Raw genomic sequence first — 14978 nt, 5'->3', positions numbered from 1 at the left:
CAAGCACCAAGGATTCTGAATCATAATGGAAACTAGAAATCAGAGAGATGTTCAAGACAGGTCCCTCCAAAGAAACTATGAAGAGAACCTCAGCCATCCTTAATCATCACAGGACCTGGATCCCCTCTGCTGCACCTCTGAGAATCTGATGAAAGCCACTGATCCTCAGCCCTGGAAAAGGACTGAAGCACACATAAGTTTTTTTGTTTATTTGTTTGGTTTTGCTTTTTAGGGTCACACCTGCTGAGAGCATATGGAGGTTCCCAGGCTAGGGATCAAATTGGAGCTATAGCTGCTGGCCTCCACCACTGCACAGCAACATGGGATCCGAGCCACATCTGCGACCTATACCAAAGCTCACGGCAGCACCAGATCCTTAACCCACTGAGTGAGGCCAGGGATCAAACTCATGTCCTCATGGATATCAGTCAAGTTTGTAATCTGCTGAGCCACAACAGGAACTCCCACACACATAAGCTTTTAAATTTGACTTCTGGGGGTTCACGGCACCCCTGAAGCCATGTGAGTCAATGCAGACATCCATGGACTGAGGCTAAGAACCCAAGGTACCTGGAAACAGGTTTCCAATTTCAACCCCCTTGAGAAGAGATTTTTCTTTTTTACAAACTGAAAAAGGATCTTCACAGTTCATATAAACATGCATTCATCCTAAAATAGCTATTCGAAATGAAGGTATAAAAAGAAGTGAGTCACACATATTCTCACCACCCAGAGAAACCCACAGTGAACACTGCAGTGTGAGTGTGTGTGTGTGTGTGCGCGCGCGCGCGCACACACACACACACACATCTGTCTGGATGTCCTGCTGGAGGTGAAACTGTGCTTCTGCCTCTGCTCTGGTGGTAATGGTGACAGGGTCACTATGGCCAAAGGACCCTGCTCCCCCTTCCCCAAGAGCAAAATGTTTTCTTGGTCTCAAAAGTCTGCATCCATTGAGGCCACCAAAACAATGGCCCCGGAAGGTGGGTCAAGACTGGTCATCTGCTTCTGCAAAAGAGTCAAAAGGAAGAGCCGCCACTGGGTGGGTGTGAGAGCTTTGGGGAGGCCACTTTGGCGAGAGACCATGAGCTGTAAGAGGGCCACGTCCTCAGGAATCCAGATGCTGTGAAGACCGACCATCCCACCCTCTGGTAGACACCTGGGGCTGGGGACAGGGAGAGCTGGGTTCCAAGTTCCCCAAAAGGCAGACCCCTAGCCAGTGGGGTCCAGCCCCTCAGATGACCCAGGAAAAAGAGGGAGGGAGGCAGGGAGGGTAAGAGGTGATGCTGGAGCCTGAACCAAATGAACCAGAGAGGGCCCTGCATGGTGGCCAACTCCCTGCCCCCGTCCTAAGGCAGGCTGGCTCTGCGGGGCCTCAGTGAGGCATCGTGTGCTGGGGCTATGCTGGCAGGAAGGACGGTGAAGTGGTTCCAGAGCCCTGTGTGGACTTCCTGACGTCCTCCCCTTATTCATAATTCAGGTTCTGCCCCAAGACCTCATTTCTGAATAGTCTCAAAAACCTCCCCCTCCAACCCCTTCCCCCAAGGTGGGATGCTACCAAGATCACCGGGCTCTGCCTCTGATTGCCACTTACCTCACTTCATTTTTTTTTTTTTTTTAATGTTACCAGCTTGGAGCCCTGTTGTCAGGACCACAAGAAGTGAGACCCAAGCTGATCCGTGCAAACTCCACCTGGGCAGACTCCTGCTGTGTCCCCAGCTCACCCCTGTTCAATGCCTCCTCCTAGGTTGACATCCTGCAGCTTCCTCTCTCACTTTGTCTCTCCCTTCATCATACGGTCTTGGCGATCTGCACGAACTCTCCTGGACTCACTGACTCATTTTATTAACACTTCCTGGTTTTACTAAAATGGGAGATTCCCTGGAATTCCCATCATGCCTCCGAGGTTAATGAACCCGACTAGCATCCATGAGGACGTGGGTTCAATCCCTGGCCTCGCTCAGTGGGTTAAGAATCCGGCGTTGCCGTGAGCTGTGGTGTAGGTTGCAGACACAGCTCAGATCCCATGTTGCTGTGGCTGTGGTGTAGGCTGGCAGCTGTAGCTCCGATTGGACCCCTAGCCTGGGAACCTCCATATGCCCTAAAAAGAAAAAATAAGTAAATAAAATAAAATGGGAGATTCCTCTTTTTATCAATACTGCTGACTACACACACAAACACACACTCCTGTATAAAAGTACCACAAGTCCTTTTAGTTAGTACATTATGGGCAACCTTCCAAGTCCATACAGACAGGTTTATGCAAACAAACAGGTGGTGTAATGCCTATAGGAGTATTTACTGTTGGACACTTTTGTTGTCTACCCCACTTTCCTGTTATAAGCAGTGCTGCAATAAACAACTTTTTTTTTTTGGCATGTGGAAGTTCCCAGGCCAGGGATCAAACCCGCGCCACAGCAGCAGCCAGGACTGCTGCAGGGACAACGCCAGATCCTTAACCTGCTGTGCCGTGAGGGAACATCTTTGTGCTTACATTTTTATCCTCCTGTCTATTCTTAGGAGAAATTCTCTAAGATCAGAAACAAGGAAGAAAGGAAGGAAGGAAGGGAGGAAGGAAGAATGAAAGGGTGGGGGTCAGGGGTGGAGGGGAGAGAGAGAAATAATGTCCCTACCCTAGAAAACCAGAAATGACCCGTGGACACAAATGTGTCCCGTGTTTAGTTCATGGAAGGGCCTGGTACCTGACACACTCACCTCCTCCAATGGAACTATGACAAGAGCTTAAGAGGCTGTCATAAAAGCTGACTTGTCAGACTTAATTTTGTCACTTATCTATAGAAATTTTTTAACACAGATACTTAACACTATGTGGGAGTTAGATGAGAAACATTCAAAGAAAGAACTCTCGGAAATCAAACAAATTAAATCTCCAAGAAAAGGATCAAAAAAATTTTTTTTTAATTTTATGGCCACATCCAAGGAACTTGGATGTTTCTGGGCCAGGGATTGAATCAGAGCCACAGTTGCAACCTACACCACAGCTGCAGCAACACTGGATCCTTTAAACCACTGCACCAGGCCAGAGATCAAACCCCTGCTTCCACAGTGACCTCAAGCTGCTGCAGTCGGATTCTTAATCCACTGTGCCATGGCAGGAACTCCAGGATCAAGGTTAATTTAACAAAATACTAAATAAAAAATTTTAGCAATAATGATGAGATGCAGATATTGGGACAGAACCTTTAGGTTAAAAATGCAAGCCATCATTTTAAAGTTCTCATTCTTTTTGACTTCAGCTCAGCAAAATAAATACCCAGGAAGAATCTTACTGTGTTTTTTTAAATATACAGTGCACAAGTGCCTTGGCTTTCTAAGGGTTGCACCCCTAAACCTTTGTCACCAAAACATATTAAGATCTCCATGAATCCCCAAATGTACACACACCACTGGGACACACGCTTTTCTCCATAAAATGTACCCCAGATGGAGAGGAGGAAATGACAAAGCACCCCCCTCCTTGCCCTGCAGCTGGAAGGCAGGATGCAGGACCAGGTCTGCTCAGCAGCCGAGGAGCCCACTGGCAGCTATGATGACATGAATTTGTGCCTCAGAAAAATCCCTGCCACCATACACCATGGACCTGCAGGGCGCCCACAAAGAGCTGGAGCTGTAAGTGCCCACAGCCTGCCGAGACTGAGGAAGCCAGGGCCTGGTGGACCAACGTGAGTGTCACAACACCCGGGTACCTTGCAGGGGCTCCTTGCTCTCCTGCTCAGAGGCAGTTTTCTTTTAATTTACACACTGTTCTACCAAACCTAGTTATTCTCTTTCCTAGCAGACAACAGGCTCCAAGCAGCATAAGGGAGGGGACATGGGGGCTGTAGGATACGGAAAATGATGGTTTTGCAGGATAGGAAAGTGCTGGGGAAACTACTGAATGTGCACATATACCACTCACACACATGCCACTCACACACTACATTCACACACACACACACACCATATTCACACACATACCACACATATCACAGCATACTGTATTCAGACACATCACTCACACACACCCCACACGCATCAAATACACCCTACATTCACACAACATACACCCCACCACACACCCTACTCCCTACATTCACACAACACACACCCCACTACACACCCCACTCCCAGAGTACATTCACACACAAACATACTACTCACACATATACACCACACACACATGCGCATCTCACTTACATACACATTCACACACACACACACACACACACACACACATCAAATACAGCCCACATTAACACATACCACTCACACACACACAGGCACACAGCTGGTTAGGCTGGGCCTCCTCAGCCACCCACCTGAGGATTTGGGACGGGTACCCTGCCTCCCTCCACTTCAGGGCCCCATTTCCCTGCTGCTGTTCACCTCATAGATGGCCTCTCCTTCTCCATATGCCCAGATCCCACCTCTTCCCCTGTCCTCTCCCTCCACCTGCACCCTGACGACAAACTCCAGAGCCTCCTAGGCCCGGCAGGCGGCTGTGGAGAAAGCCGGGCTCGTGCTCCCCCTGAATGCAAGGCCCCCACCCAGCTGTGTCTCTAGCGCAGTGTCCCTGCAGGGAGGGGACTGTGGACCTCAGCTTGTGGACAGTCTAGTGTTTAAAAGAGGGGCTGGAAGTTTATGTGAAATTGCCTAGTTTTAAAACATTGGTAAATACATTTAAAAATGTGAAAACACTGGTTGTGCCAAACAAAACAAGTCCACAGCTGTGGGTCTGGAGCAGCCTCCAGATGCTCCTGGGAGACGAGGGCACATGGAATGTGAAGTCCCCCAAAAGGGGCTCTGACGGGGTCTCCCTTAGTCTCAGCCCCTAGACTCCACCCACCAGGCCCCTGGGTGCCTCCAATGGTCTCCATGCACCTTACCGACACCCCCACTTCCCTCCTGCTCTGCCCCTAGCTCATCCTGCTGCCTGGGCTTGCCCTGCTCCTCTGCCTGCTCAGAGCACTGTCCCGGGCCTCCTCGTCCAGCCAGACCCAGGGTGCCACCAGCCTCACAGGGTGAAGCTCTCAGACTCTGTTCTATGCATTTCCTTAGGCCCTCAGCATGCTGTACTCCAGATTGGGTGTGGGGGGAGGCATCTGTGTGAGTGATCATGTGAATGCACAGACAAAGGCAGCATCTACTGGAGCCCCAAGCCCAACTCTGAGGTCAGGGTGGGACCTCTCCTCATCTCTCTTCCCCCTGGTCCGATAACACCACACCCACAGCCTCACCTGACACTCTCAGCTTCGCTCCTTCCTTTCAGGGCCAACACCTTCATTGGAGGCACCCTCAGCCTTCAACTGGGGGAGGAAAAAGGCACCTGAGTTGTCTGCCAGCATCACCCTCCTACTTGCCTCTGAACAGGCAGCAGCCAAATTTTGTGCACCTTAGAATCCCCCCGGGACCCCTCACCCTTGCCACAATCCTGAATCTGTGAGGAGAAGCATAAGAGACACTCTTTTTGAAGTAATGTTTCCAAAGGTCTTGAGAAGTTCAACCAGAAGTTTACCAGAATCAAATAACTAGGAGATGTAAGACCAAATGGGAAGGTAGGATTGAGGGGTGAGCTGAGCAGAGGCTTGAGAAGAGAAAGCTTAGAGCTGGTATCCAAGCAGATAGACTAGGACGAGGAGATCAACAAAAACAGGGGGCTAAACCAGCATTGATTTGATATTAACACCAGACAAAAAAGACATCACAAGGAAAATGAAACTGTAGATCAATATCACTCATAAACATAGAAACAAAAATCTTTACTAAAAAAAAAATAAAAAAAAAAAGACACTCTTTTTTGTTTTGGGAACATGCATTTTAACAAATTCCTGGGGCTATCAAGGCACTCGGGAGACCACGCTCAGGCAACTGCTGTATCAGACTGTGGTCTTTCCCAGACACTCATCTGACTATGAGGTCTTCCCTGCTTTAGCAGCTCCCCATGTCTTCAGGATATAATGGGGAGCTGGAGGAGCCCGGCCTTTGTCCACCCTCACAACTGGTCCCGTGTCCTCTCCCCCTGCCTTTGCACACCCCCACCTCCCTCTGCTGGGGAGGCCCTCCCCAGCTTCCTCCTTGGCCAACTCCAACTCACCCCTAAGGGCTGAAGCTCGGATATCACCCCCTCAGGAGAGAGTCTCTCCTGCCCTCCCTGGCTGGGTTAGCTTTTTTGTTGTTTTTGTTGTTTCTTTTTTCAGGGCCGCATCCACGGCATATGGAGGTTCCCAGGCTATGGGTCGAATTGGAGCTACAGCTGCCAGCCTACACCACAGCCCCAGCAACACCAGATCCAAGCCATGTCTGCGACCTACACCACAGCTCACAGCAACTCCGAACACTTAACCCACTGAGTGAGGGCAAGGATTGAACCCATGTCCTCATGGATACTACTAGTTGGTTTGTTTCCACTGCACCACGATGGGAACTCCTGGGTCAGCATCTCGTCCTCCATCCTTCCATGTGATCCTGCCATGAATCACTGTTAATTCATTTTACTTAACATGCATATAGGGATTACTATGTGCCAGGAACTATTCTAGGTGTGTTATAATTATCCCTTACCAACCCGAGGAAATAGGTACTCTCGTTAGCCCCATTTTAAAGATGAGGAAACTGAGGCATGGATAGGGTAAATAACATGCCTGAAGTCCCACAGCTGCTAAGTGGCAGGACAGGGATTTGATCCGGCAGTCTGGCTCTGGAATCCACGTTCTTTCCCACCTCCTCATACTGCACCTCCTTCCTGTCACAGCACATGGTACATGCACTGTGTTCCAATTCTCTGCTCATCATTCTCGGCACTAGACAGAGCACTCCTGTGGCTCCTGAGAGAGGAAACTCTCAGCCCAGGCCCCAGCATGCAGTGGAAAGTCAAGAAGTGTTTGCTGGGAGTTTCCATTGTGGCTCACTGGGTTAAGAGCCCAGCTAATATCCATGAGGATGCAGGTTTGATCCCTGGCCTTGCTCAGTGGGTTAAGGATCCAGTGTTGCCACAAGCTGTGGTGTAGGTCACAGATGCTGCTCGGATCTAGAACTTCCATATGCTGCAGGTACAGCCCTAAGAGGAAAAAAGAAAAAAAAAAAGTGTTTGCTAAAGGACAAAGCTGTGCAAACTCATAGCACCACAACCACCGGGAAAGATGAAATTCCTAAAACCTCTGAGTCTGAAGAGGCTTTCCTCCTTTCTTCCTTCCTTTCTTTCTTCCTTCCTTCCTTTTTTTCTTTTTTTGGGGGCAGCACATGGAAGTTCCAGCTAGGTGTTGAATCAGAGCTATAGCTGCCGGCCTACACCACAGCCACAGCAATACAGGATCTAAGCCACGTCTGCGACCTACACCACAGCTCGTGGCAATGCCGGATCCTTAACCCACTGAGCGAGGCCAGGGATCGAACCTGAATCCTCAAGGACACTAGTCAGGTTCATTACCACTGAGCCACAATGGGAACTCCATGAAGAAGCTTTCAATGGGATCAGGTCCAACAACCTGCCTGCTATTCTATTCTGCGCAGATGGAGGCTCCAGGCTGTGCACACTGCCCACTCTACCTCCACATGATGATGACGCTCAGGAGGCTCCACCTGACGCTTAACTGAAAGGTGTCTCCATGGTCACAGGCCACACAGATTTGGCTCCTCTTGCAGATACTGGATACAGACAAGGACTCTTCAGATACTGATGACAACCCGGCTTCACTTCAGCAGGTTAGCCCCCACCCCTTCCACCTGGAGATCTGAGTTTCCAGGACACCCTGGACATTACCTCAGAACCTGCTCTGGCTACCCAGAAGGTGACCCCCAGATACAGGAGCCATGTGCCCACTGTAGACTGACCCCTATCATGGCCAGTGAACTCTGATCAAAAAGGAAGAAATGTATGATAGACTATTTCAAAAGCTCTCTCACCAAGTGGCTGGAGCAGCCTTGGGGCACCAGGAGCCCTGGATCCTGACAATGATGAGTCAGAAGAGGACTCTGCCCTACGTACACTGACTGTGCTTCCCCAGGCCAAGGGTTTTCCCACAAAATCCCATTCTCATGACAATGTTGCAAAGTAGCAACAAGTAACTCCCTTTTTTTTTTTTTTTTCCTGGCTGCATCCACGGCATGTGGAAATTCCCAGACCAGGGACTGGACCCGTGCCACAGCTGCAACTCGAGCCGCTACAGTGACTATGCCATATCCTTAACCCACTGCACCACAAGGGAACTCCTTAATTCTGTTTTACAGAAGAAGAAACAGAGGCTCTGGCAGGTCCCACCTGCTGAGAGCACAGGGTTGCTAAGTGGTAGGGCAGCATTCAAACCCAAAGCTGTGGCTCCACAGCCCATGAACTCCCGCCAACCTGCCATTTTGGGAACACGGGATGGAACGTGGCAAGATGAGCACAGAATAAGCTTGAAGCAAAGGCTGGGCTGAAGCAGGAAAATGGAGGACTGCAAAGCGGGAAAAGCAGCAACGTAACTAATCACCCGCAAATCCCCATAACCCAGTGGTCTTTTTTTGTTGCACAGGAGCCCCTCAATTTGAGAAGTTATTTTCCCACTTGTACTCATTGTAACTGGCATAATTCATGAGATTTACACCTTCCTTGTTCCCTTCTTTGAGTATCAGGAATCCATCAATTTCCAAACTCAAAAACATCAAGGACTTGAAAATACAAAATGAACAATTCTCATTAAAGTCTATTAGAATACAGCAAGTCATCACCACCATTTCAAATAAACCTATTTTGAGGTACTATGAATTGTACCTCAATCTTTTTTTTTGGTATCCATTCCCTACACCTCCACCCCAAAAGTGTAGAAAAATATCCAACAGACAAAAGCACTTAATAAGGATATGTGGGTTCATATACACACTTTCTGTACTGAGAGGAAGAAGTGCTTATTTAAACAACCTGAGATTTTCATTGTAAGTTGCATCATAACTCTCTCATATTTAAAACATCAGAAAAAGAAAACTACCAATGAGACAAAATAAATTATACAATCATTCAGAAAATAAATAAAACAATACTGTTCACTTAAAACATGAGAAAATCAAGTTATTGCCTCAAATATTTTACCTAAAACAATTACATGTGCTAATCCGGTATTCCTAAATTAGTCAAAAGAATATTCTGAGGTAAGGATGAAAAGATGTTACTTAGCAGACATCTTTGTGTTATGAATTAGTGCAGTTTCTTACCCCGTAATAATTAGCAACCGATGAAGCAATTAAATACATAAAGCCATTAAACTCAATGTTCACAGAAATTGTTAAATTCCAAAGTTACAGTTTACCTAGAAGTAGAAGAGCAGTAAGAAGGTCCATATCTTTAAAATCCTTCCGTACTCCAATGGACTCAAGAATAAAGACCTCAGACCCAGGCAGGCTAATTTACCCTGCAAAATTTTCCCTAAAAAAAGTACGGCTGAAAATTAGTTCTCCTAAAACAGAAGGTACTTTCAGAAGAGTTATATAAGCAAAACACACAGGCCAATTCAGTGACGTGGAAACCACCTCATGCAAGAGAAACACAGCAAACACAAGGAACCCACATTCACGTCTCAGAACCCGTCAGCTTCTCAGAATAAGAATCAAGGTTGACTGTAACCAAGGTTGATTTCCAACCAAAGCATGGAAATTTTTTAATGAAAAGTTATAAACAAACAATTGACATTCCCTAACACACTTTTTGGAAAGGGTTATTTTTTTTTTCATAGTTCATTAACTGTCTGGAGTATCGTTAAACCTCTTTTCTTGATGTTCTTTCCTTATTTTTTTTTTTTTTTTTTTTTTTTTTTTTTTGCTTTTTAGGGCTGCACCCATAGCATGTGGAAGCTCCTAGTCTAGGGGTCCAACCAGAGTTGCAACCACTGGCCTACACTACAGCCACAGCTACAGCCACGCCGGATCCCAGCCACATCTGCAATCTACACCACAGCTCACAGCAATGCTGGATCCTTAACCCACTGAGCAAGGCCAGGGGTCAAACCCACATCCTCATGGATACTAGTCAGGTTCTTTACCACTGAGCCATGACGGGAACTCCTCTTGACCTCTTTTCCTATTCTGGAAGAGTAAAGTGAGTATTTTTAATTCTCTTTACTATTATAAATGGCTGTCATGGGCACCAAATGTGTGAATGGAATATGTCACAAACTGGAAGTGAAGTAGAGAAATTTGCTTAAAGCCTTCTCCCTTGAAACCACTTATTCCAAATGCCATTCAGCACACTCGGAACATCCCACCCTCACAACCACCTGTTCCTCCGTCCATCACTCAAGCTGTGACAGCAATGCCACCTCCTGACAGAACTGTCCGAGGCGGTGACAGTGGATGAGCACTTGTGTCCCACCTATCAGGGTGAGGTAGAAAGTGGAGGGAAGGTAGCTGGTAGCAAAAACGCAATAGCCAGCATCTCATGGATGTTTTCCCCGCTTCAAGGACACAGCACCAGAAGGACGGGGCAGCAGGGGAAGCCTGCTTTCCCCACAGGTACAGATTCACTTAACAAACATTCCTGAGACACCTACGGTGTGGTTAGCAATGCTGGTGCATGCGATAAAGAGGGAAACAGGCATAGTCCCTGCTCTCAAAGAACAGACAGTCTTGCAGAAGGAAAAGATGCAAGAACTGAAAATTAGAAGACCACAAGGCTAGTGTAAGGAGGGGAACAGGTTTAGGGCACCTCAAATGTACAACCAAGGAGCCCATCCGTTAGGGAGTCCTGGAAGGTTCCCAGAGGAGAAAGGGCTGAGTGAACAATGTGGAGGAGAGGCCAGAAGGGAGGTGAGGAGAGCAGTCCAGGCAGAGGGGCTGGCGGGATCTGGGCACAGAGAGTAGCCTGAATGTGCAGAGAGTGCCAAGCAACTTGGCAAGGCTGCGGCATAGAGTTCAAGACAAGAGAGGGGCCCAGGGAGGCAGGGAATCTCCCAGAGACCACGGGCCACCACCGAAGGGTTACAACCAAGGAGGTGCCGGGCTGGACCTGAGGCAGAATATTAACTCAGGTGGTCAGTGTAGGAACATGGGCTCCATACATTCTTTTGATATGGATGTTGATTAACATTTGTGGCTTAAGGGCTCCAGGGAGTAACATGTCCACGGGCCTTGCTTTATTATAGGAAATGTGCCTTCCCCACAGACTTTGTTTACTGTAGGAAATGCGAATCTCTAGCCCACTCCTCAATGGATAAAAAAAGGAATGAGAGGAATGGTGACTTAATCTAAAGAAAAGGACAAAGAAACCATAAAACTTCCGGGACATTTCCAACACTAAGACCCCTATTGGACAAGGACTGATACATGTAATTGAGCAAGGCCAATGGGAGAAAACCACATCTTTCTGGACCCCATATTGGTACCTCCCCATCTTTCAGAAAGAAAAACCCTTAAAGGACAATAGAGAAAGGGGGCTCTTCTCCCCTCTCCCAGCTGTCCTGGGAGGTATTTGCTTTTCTTCAATAGAGACTTTACTTGCTTTCTGCGGAGCAAGTTCTCGGAGTTCATTCTTCGACTGCTGTGAACAAGAACCCGGATTCCGGGATCATCTTTCAGGTATCAGATCTGTGTTGAGGACGACAACCCCAGAGAGCAGTGGGGTACACAGATTTGGAGCCCAGCCTGAGCACAGGCTCCCAGGAAGGGCACAGGTGGTGAGGCCTGTGGACTGGCTTCCTCAGCTGGGTTCCTGCCCTGCCACGTGGGGTTTCCCACGCCGGGTCCCTTAATCCTCGCACCCTCCCCAGCAGCTCCAGCCCCACTGCTCACTGAACATAATGGCCATCTGACCCCCAAAGAGCTAAGCCGTGGGCCAGGCACCTCTGCTGTGCGGTCCAGCACAAGGGGACAAGCTGGCCACTCCCTGTCTCCTCCTTGGGAACCTGAACTAATGATCCAGGAATAACCAGGCAGTTTAGGAATCCAGGGAGAAGCCAAAAATGAGTCATGAGGCCTAGTGATGGCCCTTGTTCAAACCCAGACTCCTAGCCACACTCATCCACCATGAGCGCCAACAGTACTAGGACTTGGAAGTTTGAAACCTCACTGTGCATTTAAAGAACCAAGGCTTTGGGGCCTAGGTGTTTCCTCCCCATGGGTTCCTCTATTTCACAGAGAAGCCCCCCTCCTCCTGGGACCCACAGCCATACTCACAGAACTGCAGGCTGAGGCTCACAAAGGCCAGCAGCGCAGCCAGGGCCAGCAGCAGCAAGAAGCGATTTCGGAAAAGCATTATTATTTGTTCTATCTTCTCTTCATGGTTTCACCTTAAATCGGAACATATCCTGCAAAGAGAGGAGGGGCAAGAAATGTGTGCTGAGGTGGAAAACCAGGTTTGTCAACTGAAGATAATCCAATTAGCCCCGCGCTCCTGCAGGGAAGCGTGAATCTCAAGTGAATCCCAATCGGAGAACAATCACACATTGTTATTGATGTTTCTGCTCCCAAATAAGCCCAGCTGAGAAGGCGCCCTTTAAATGAATAAGCAGGGCCGGTCTGTGAGTGCTTCCAGCTATCTGACCTCACAGGGAAGGAGATTTTACAGCAGGGTCTTTACAAAGAAAACGGACAGGAAGTTTATCAAGCACTTACAGTGCATCAGACATACAAAATTTCTATAAGGACCAGCAGCAAATGCTTACCCCCTTCTGACCCCCAACATCTGAATTTTCAACCTTGTCCTTTCTTCTTTCTTGCTTTCCTGTTGTTTAGGGCCACACCTGTGGCATTTGGAAGTTCCCAGGCTGAGGAACTGCAGCTACCAGCCTATACCACAGCCACAGCAATACCGGATCTGAGCCACATCTGTGACCTACATCAGAGCTTGTGGCGATGCCAGATCCTTAACCCAATGAGTGACGCCAAGGATCGAACCCACATCCTCACGGACTCCATGTCAGATTCTTAACCCACTGAGCCACAACAGGAACTCCTAAATTTTCAACCCTTTCTGATGAACACTTTGCTAAGATGACCCTGCTTCTTTAATATCGTGACCCTGAACGTCAATCGCTGTCTCTTGCCCCATTTTTCATGCCTACAGGGATGGCCGGGGTGTGCCTCAGAGGATCTATCCCTACGCTAAGTAGACCCATCTGCTCATGAGAGACCTCCCCCAATCCTGGACCACTGGGTCTATTTCAGCTGCATTCATGGGCCTGCAACCCCACCCATCATCCTGATTTCCTCTGACCATGTTAGGACTGTGCAAAAGGACTTTTAAAAGATGCTGAATGAGGCTCTAAATGTATGTCCCTTGTGTGAAAAAGTGAATGGTTGCTACAGGTTTTACCCTATCAGTCTTAGATACCAAGTTTATTTCCTGATTCTCACTGGGGTTTAAAACAGAACTTGAAAATCACCATCTCTTCCAAAAAAGTTTATAACTGCAGCCAGATTATATGCCATTTCAAACCTGATTTCAGTGGCAGGACCTTTTTCTCCTTCAGATACAATAGAAAAGCAATCAGATAAAAGCTCAACTCTATGAATATGTTAAAAGCTACTGAATGATACATTTTGGGTGAGTTGTTTGGTATGTGAATTAACTCCCCACGAAGCTGGTTAAAAAAAGAACACATGCAAGAAATGAAGCAAGAGTCCTTTGCTCCCCAGCTGCCCTTCCCCACCACCTCACCCCTACTCCAAGGGCCCTACGGGGGAGTTTGAGAGCCAGTCCTTTGAGGGACCTGTCAGATTTTCTACCACAAAAGAACGTTGCCTAAAAGGCTGATTTGTACCTCACAATAACGCCTCCATGTCCAGCGTCTGGCAACTCTTAGCTAACAGATGCCAACATACATCTTCAAGTGAGCACTGCTTCTGTCCCTTTAGTCACCACTGATACCCACAGGCCAGCACCTTGAGTTCCAAGATGATCTGCAGCTCCTCCTGGGGAGGCTCCCTCCTGCCCTGGTGAGCACTCACCAGCCTCACCAGCATTCTGGCTAAAACAACACACCACCCTGGCTGATCCCACCCAGGATTTAATATATTTAGGACCCCAAATAAACCTTTTCCAAAATTCATATTCCCCATAGCCTCCACCGGAGGGTGTTGGCAAAGACACGTACAGCCCCTGAAGGCAGCTCACCGGATCCGCACTTGGTAAGGAGCCAAGGCCAGGACTCCTGCCCTAAACCACTAAGGTGGCTGAGGTCACAATAAGAGATAGCATGTGGGCCCATCTGACTGTGGGCCTGCAGGGGTTCCCTCCTGAAGCAACAAAGAGGGTGAAGCCTTCATGCTGACAAAAACCCAATCCCACAAGTAAAGCATCAAGCCTGGGTGGCTCTGGGTCCCTAGTCCAGGTGGGCGAGTTCCTTGCCTGGGCTGCCTGGGAGGCATCATGGTCCATTCTCTCGTATCCTTGACCTTGGGGATGTCCTTGGTAATGCTCATCTGATAATCTAACAGCAACCACCAGCACTCTCCCTCTCCCCTACAAGGAAAACAACCTAAGCCAAATCCAAGTCACAGTCTCTCTACCCTTGACCCTGGGCAGGTTCTGCTGCCTGGCCAAGCTTGCCAAGGAGGGCATGGAAGGCACCAACATTCACCTGCAAACACTGGTCACAGTGTTTCCAAAGCATACCCCACCTGGGTGGCATGTCAGCGTTCCCCCACAGCAGCCTCCTCTGCCCAGCCTCCTGCCAGTTAGCCTCCAACTTCTGCTCTGCTCTTCCAAAAGCCAGGAACTCCTAACTGCTCAAAATCACCCATTTCCTTAGGTTTCCACTCACTGAGCACAGTGTGAGCCAACAGCCACGTGGGGCCCTTGACATCCCCTGAGGACAGGCTCAGCAATTTCTAACACGTAAGCAGAAAACCGAAACTCAAGGGCACAGGTTATTAAGCAGTGGGGATGCGATACAAAATGAGATCTGTGCCTCTATAGTTCTCTCTTATGCCTTAGAGTATCACCCGCACGTCTGCACACTGATTCTAGTTGCCACCAGAACAAATTAACTCTTGGCATGTGCTGGCTTCCTAGA

General features: G+C 48.4%; 1 protein-coding gene across 6 annotated transcripts in view; it reads right to left on the bottom strand.

Moving 5' to 3' along the window:
* Positions 1–14978, bottom strand: part of PXYLP1 (2-phosphoxylose phosphatase 1) — a 98050-nt gene that overhangs the window by 33623 nt on the left and 49449 nt on the right. For 4 of the 6 annotated variants that reach the window (XM_013982091.2, XM_021069541.1, XM_013982090.2 and 1 more), the window contains one exon: positions 12139–12269. In XM_013982091.2, coding sequence (XP_013837545.1) covers positions 12139–12217 — 79 coding nt within the window. In that variant the 5' untranslated portion in view covers positions 12218–12269. Of the gene's footprint in view, positions 1–5237; positions 5307–9281; positions 9760–12138; positions 12270–14978 lie in introns of those variants that run through there. The other 2 variants (XM_013982093.2, XM_013982094.2) reach the window with 2 other exon arrangements.

Source organism: Sus scrofa, chromosome 13 (assembly GCF_000003025.6).
Source record: "Sus scrofa isolate TJ Tabasco breed Duroc chromosome 13, Sscrofa11.1, whole genome shotgun sequence".
Classification (NCBI taxonomy): domain Eukaryota; kingdom Metazoa; phylum Chordata; class Mammalia; order Artiodactyla; family Suidae; genus Sus; species Sus scrofa.
The sequence above is the reverse complement of the archived record's forward strand: the minus strand, read 5'-3'. Positions and strand labels throughout refer to the sequence as shown.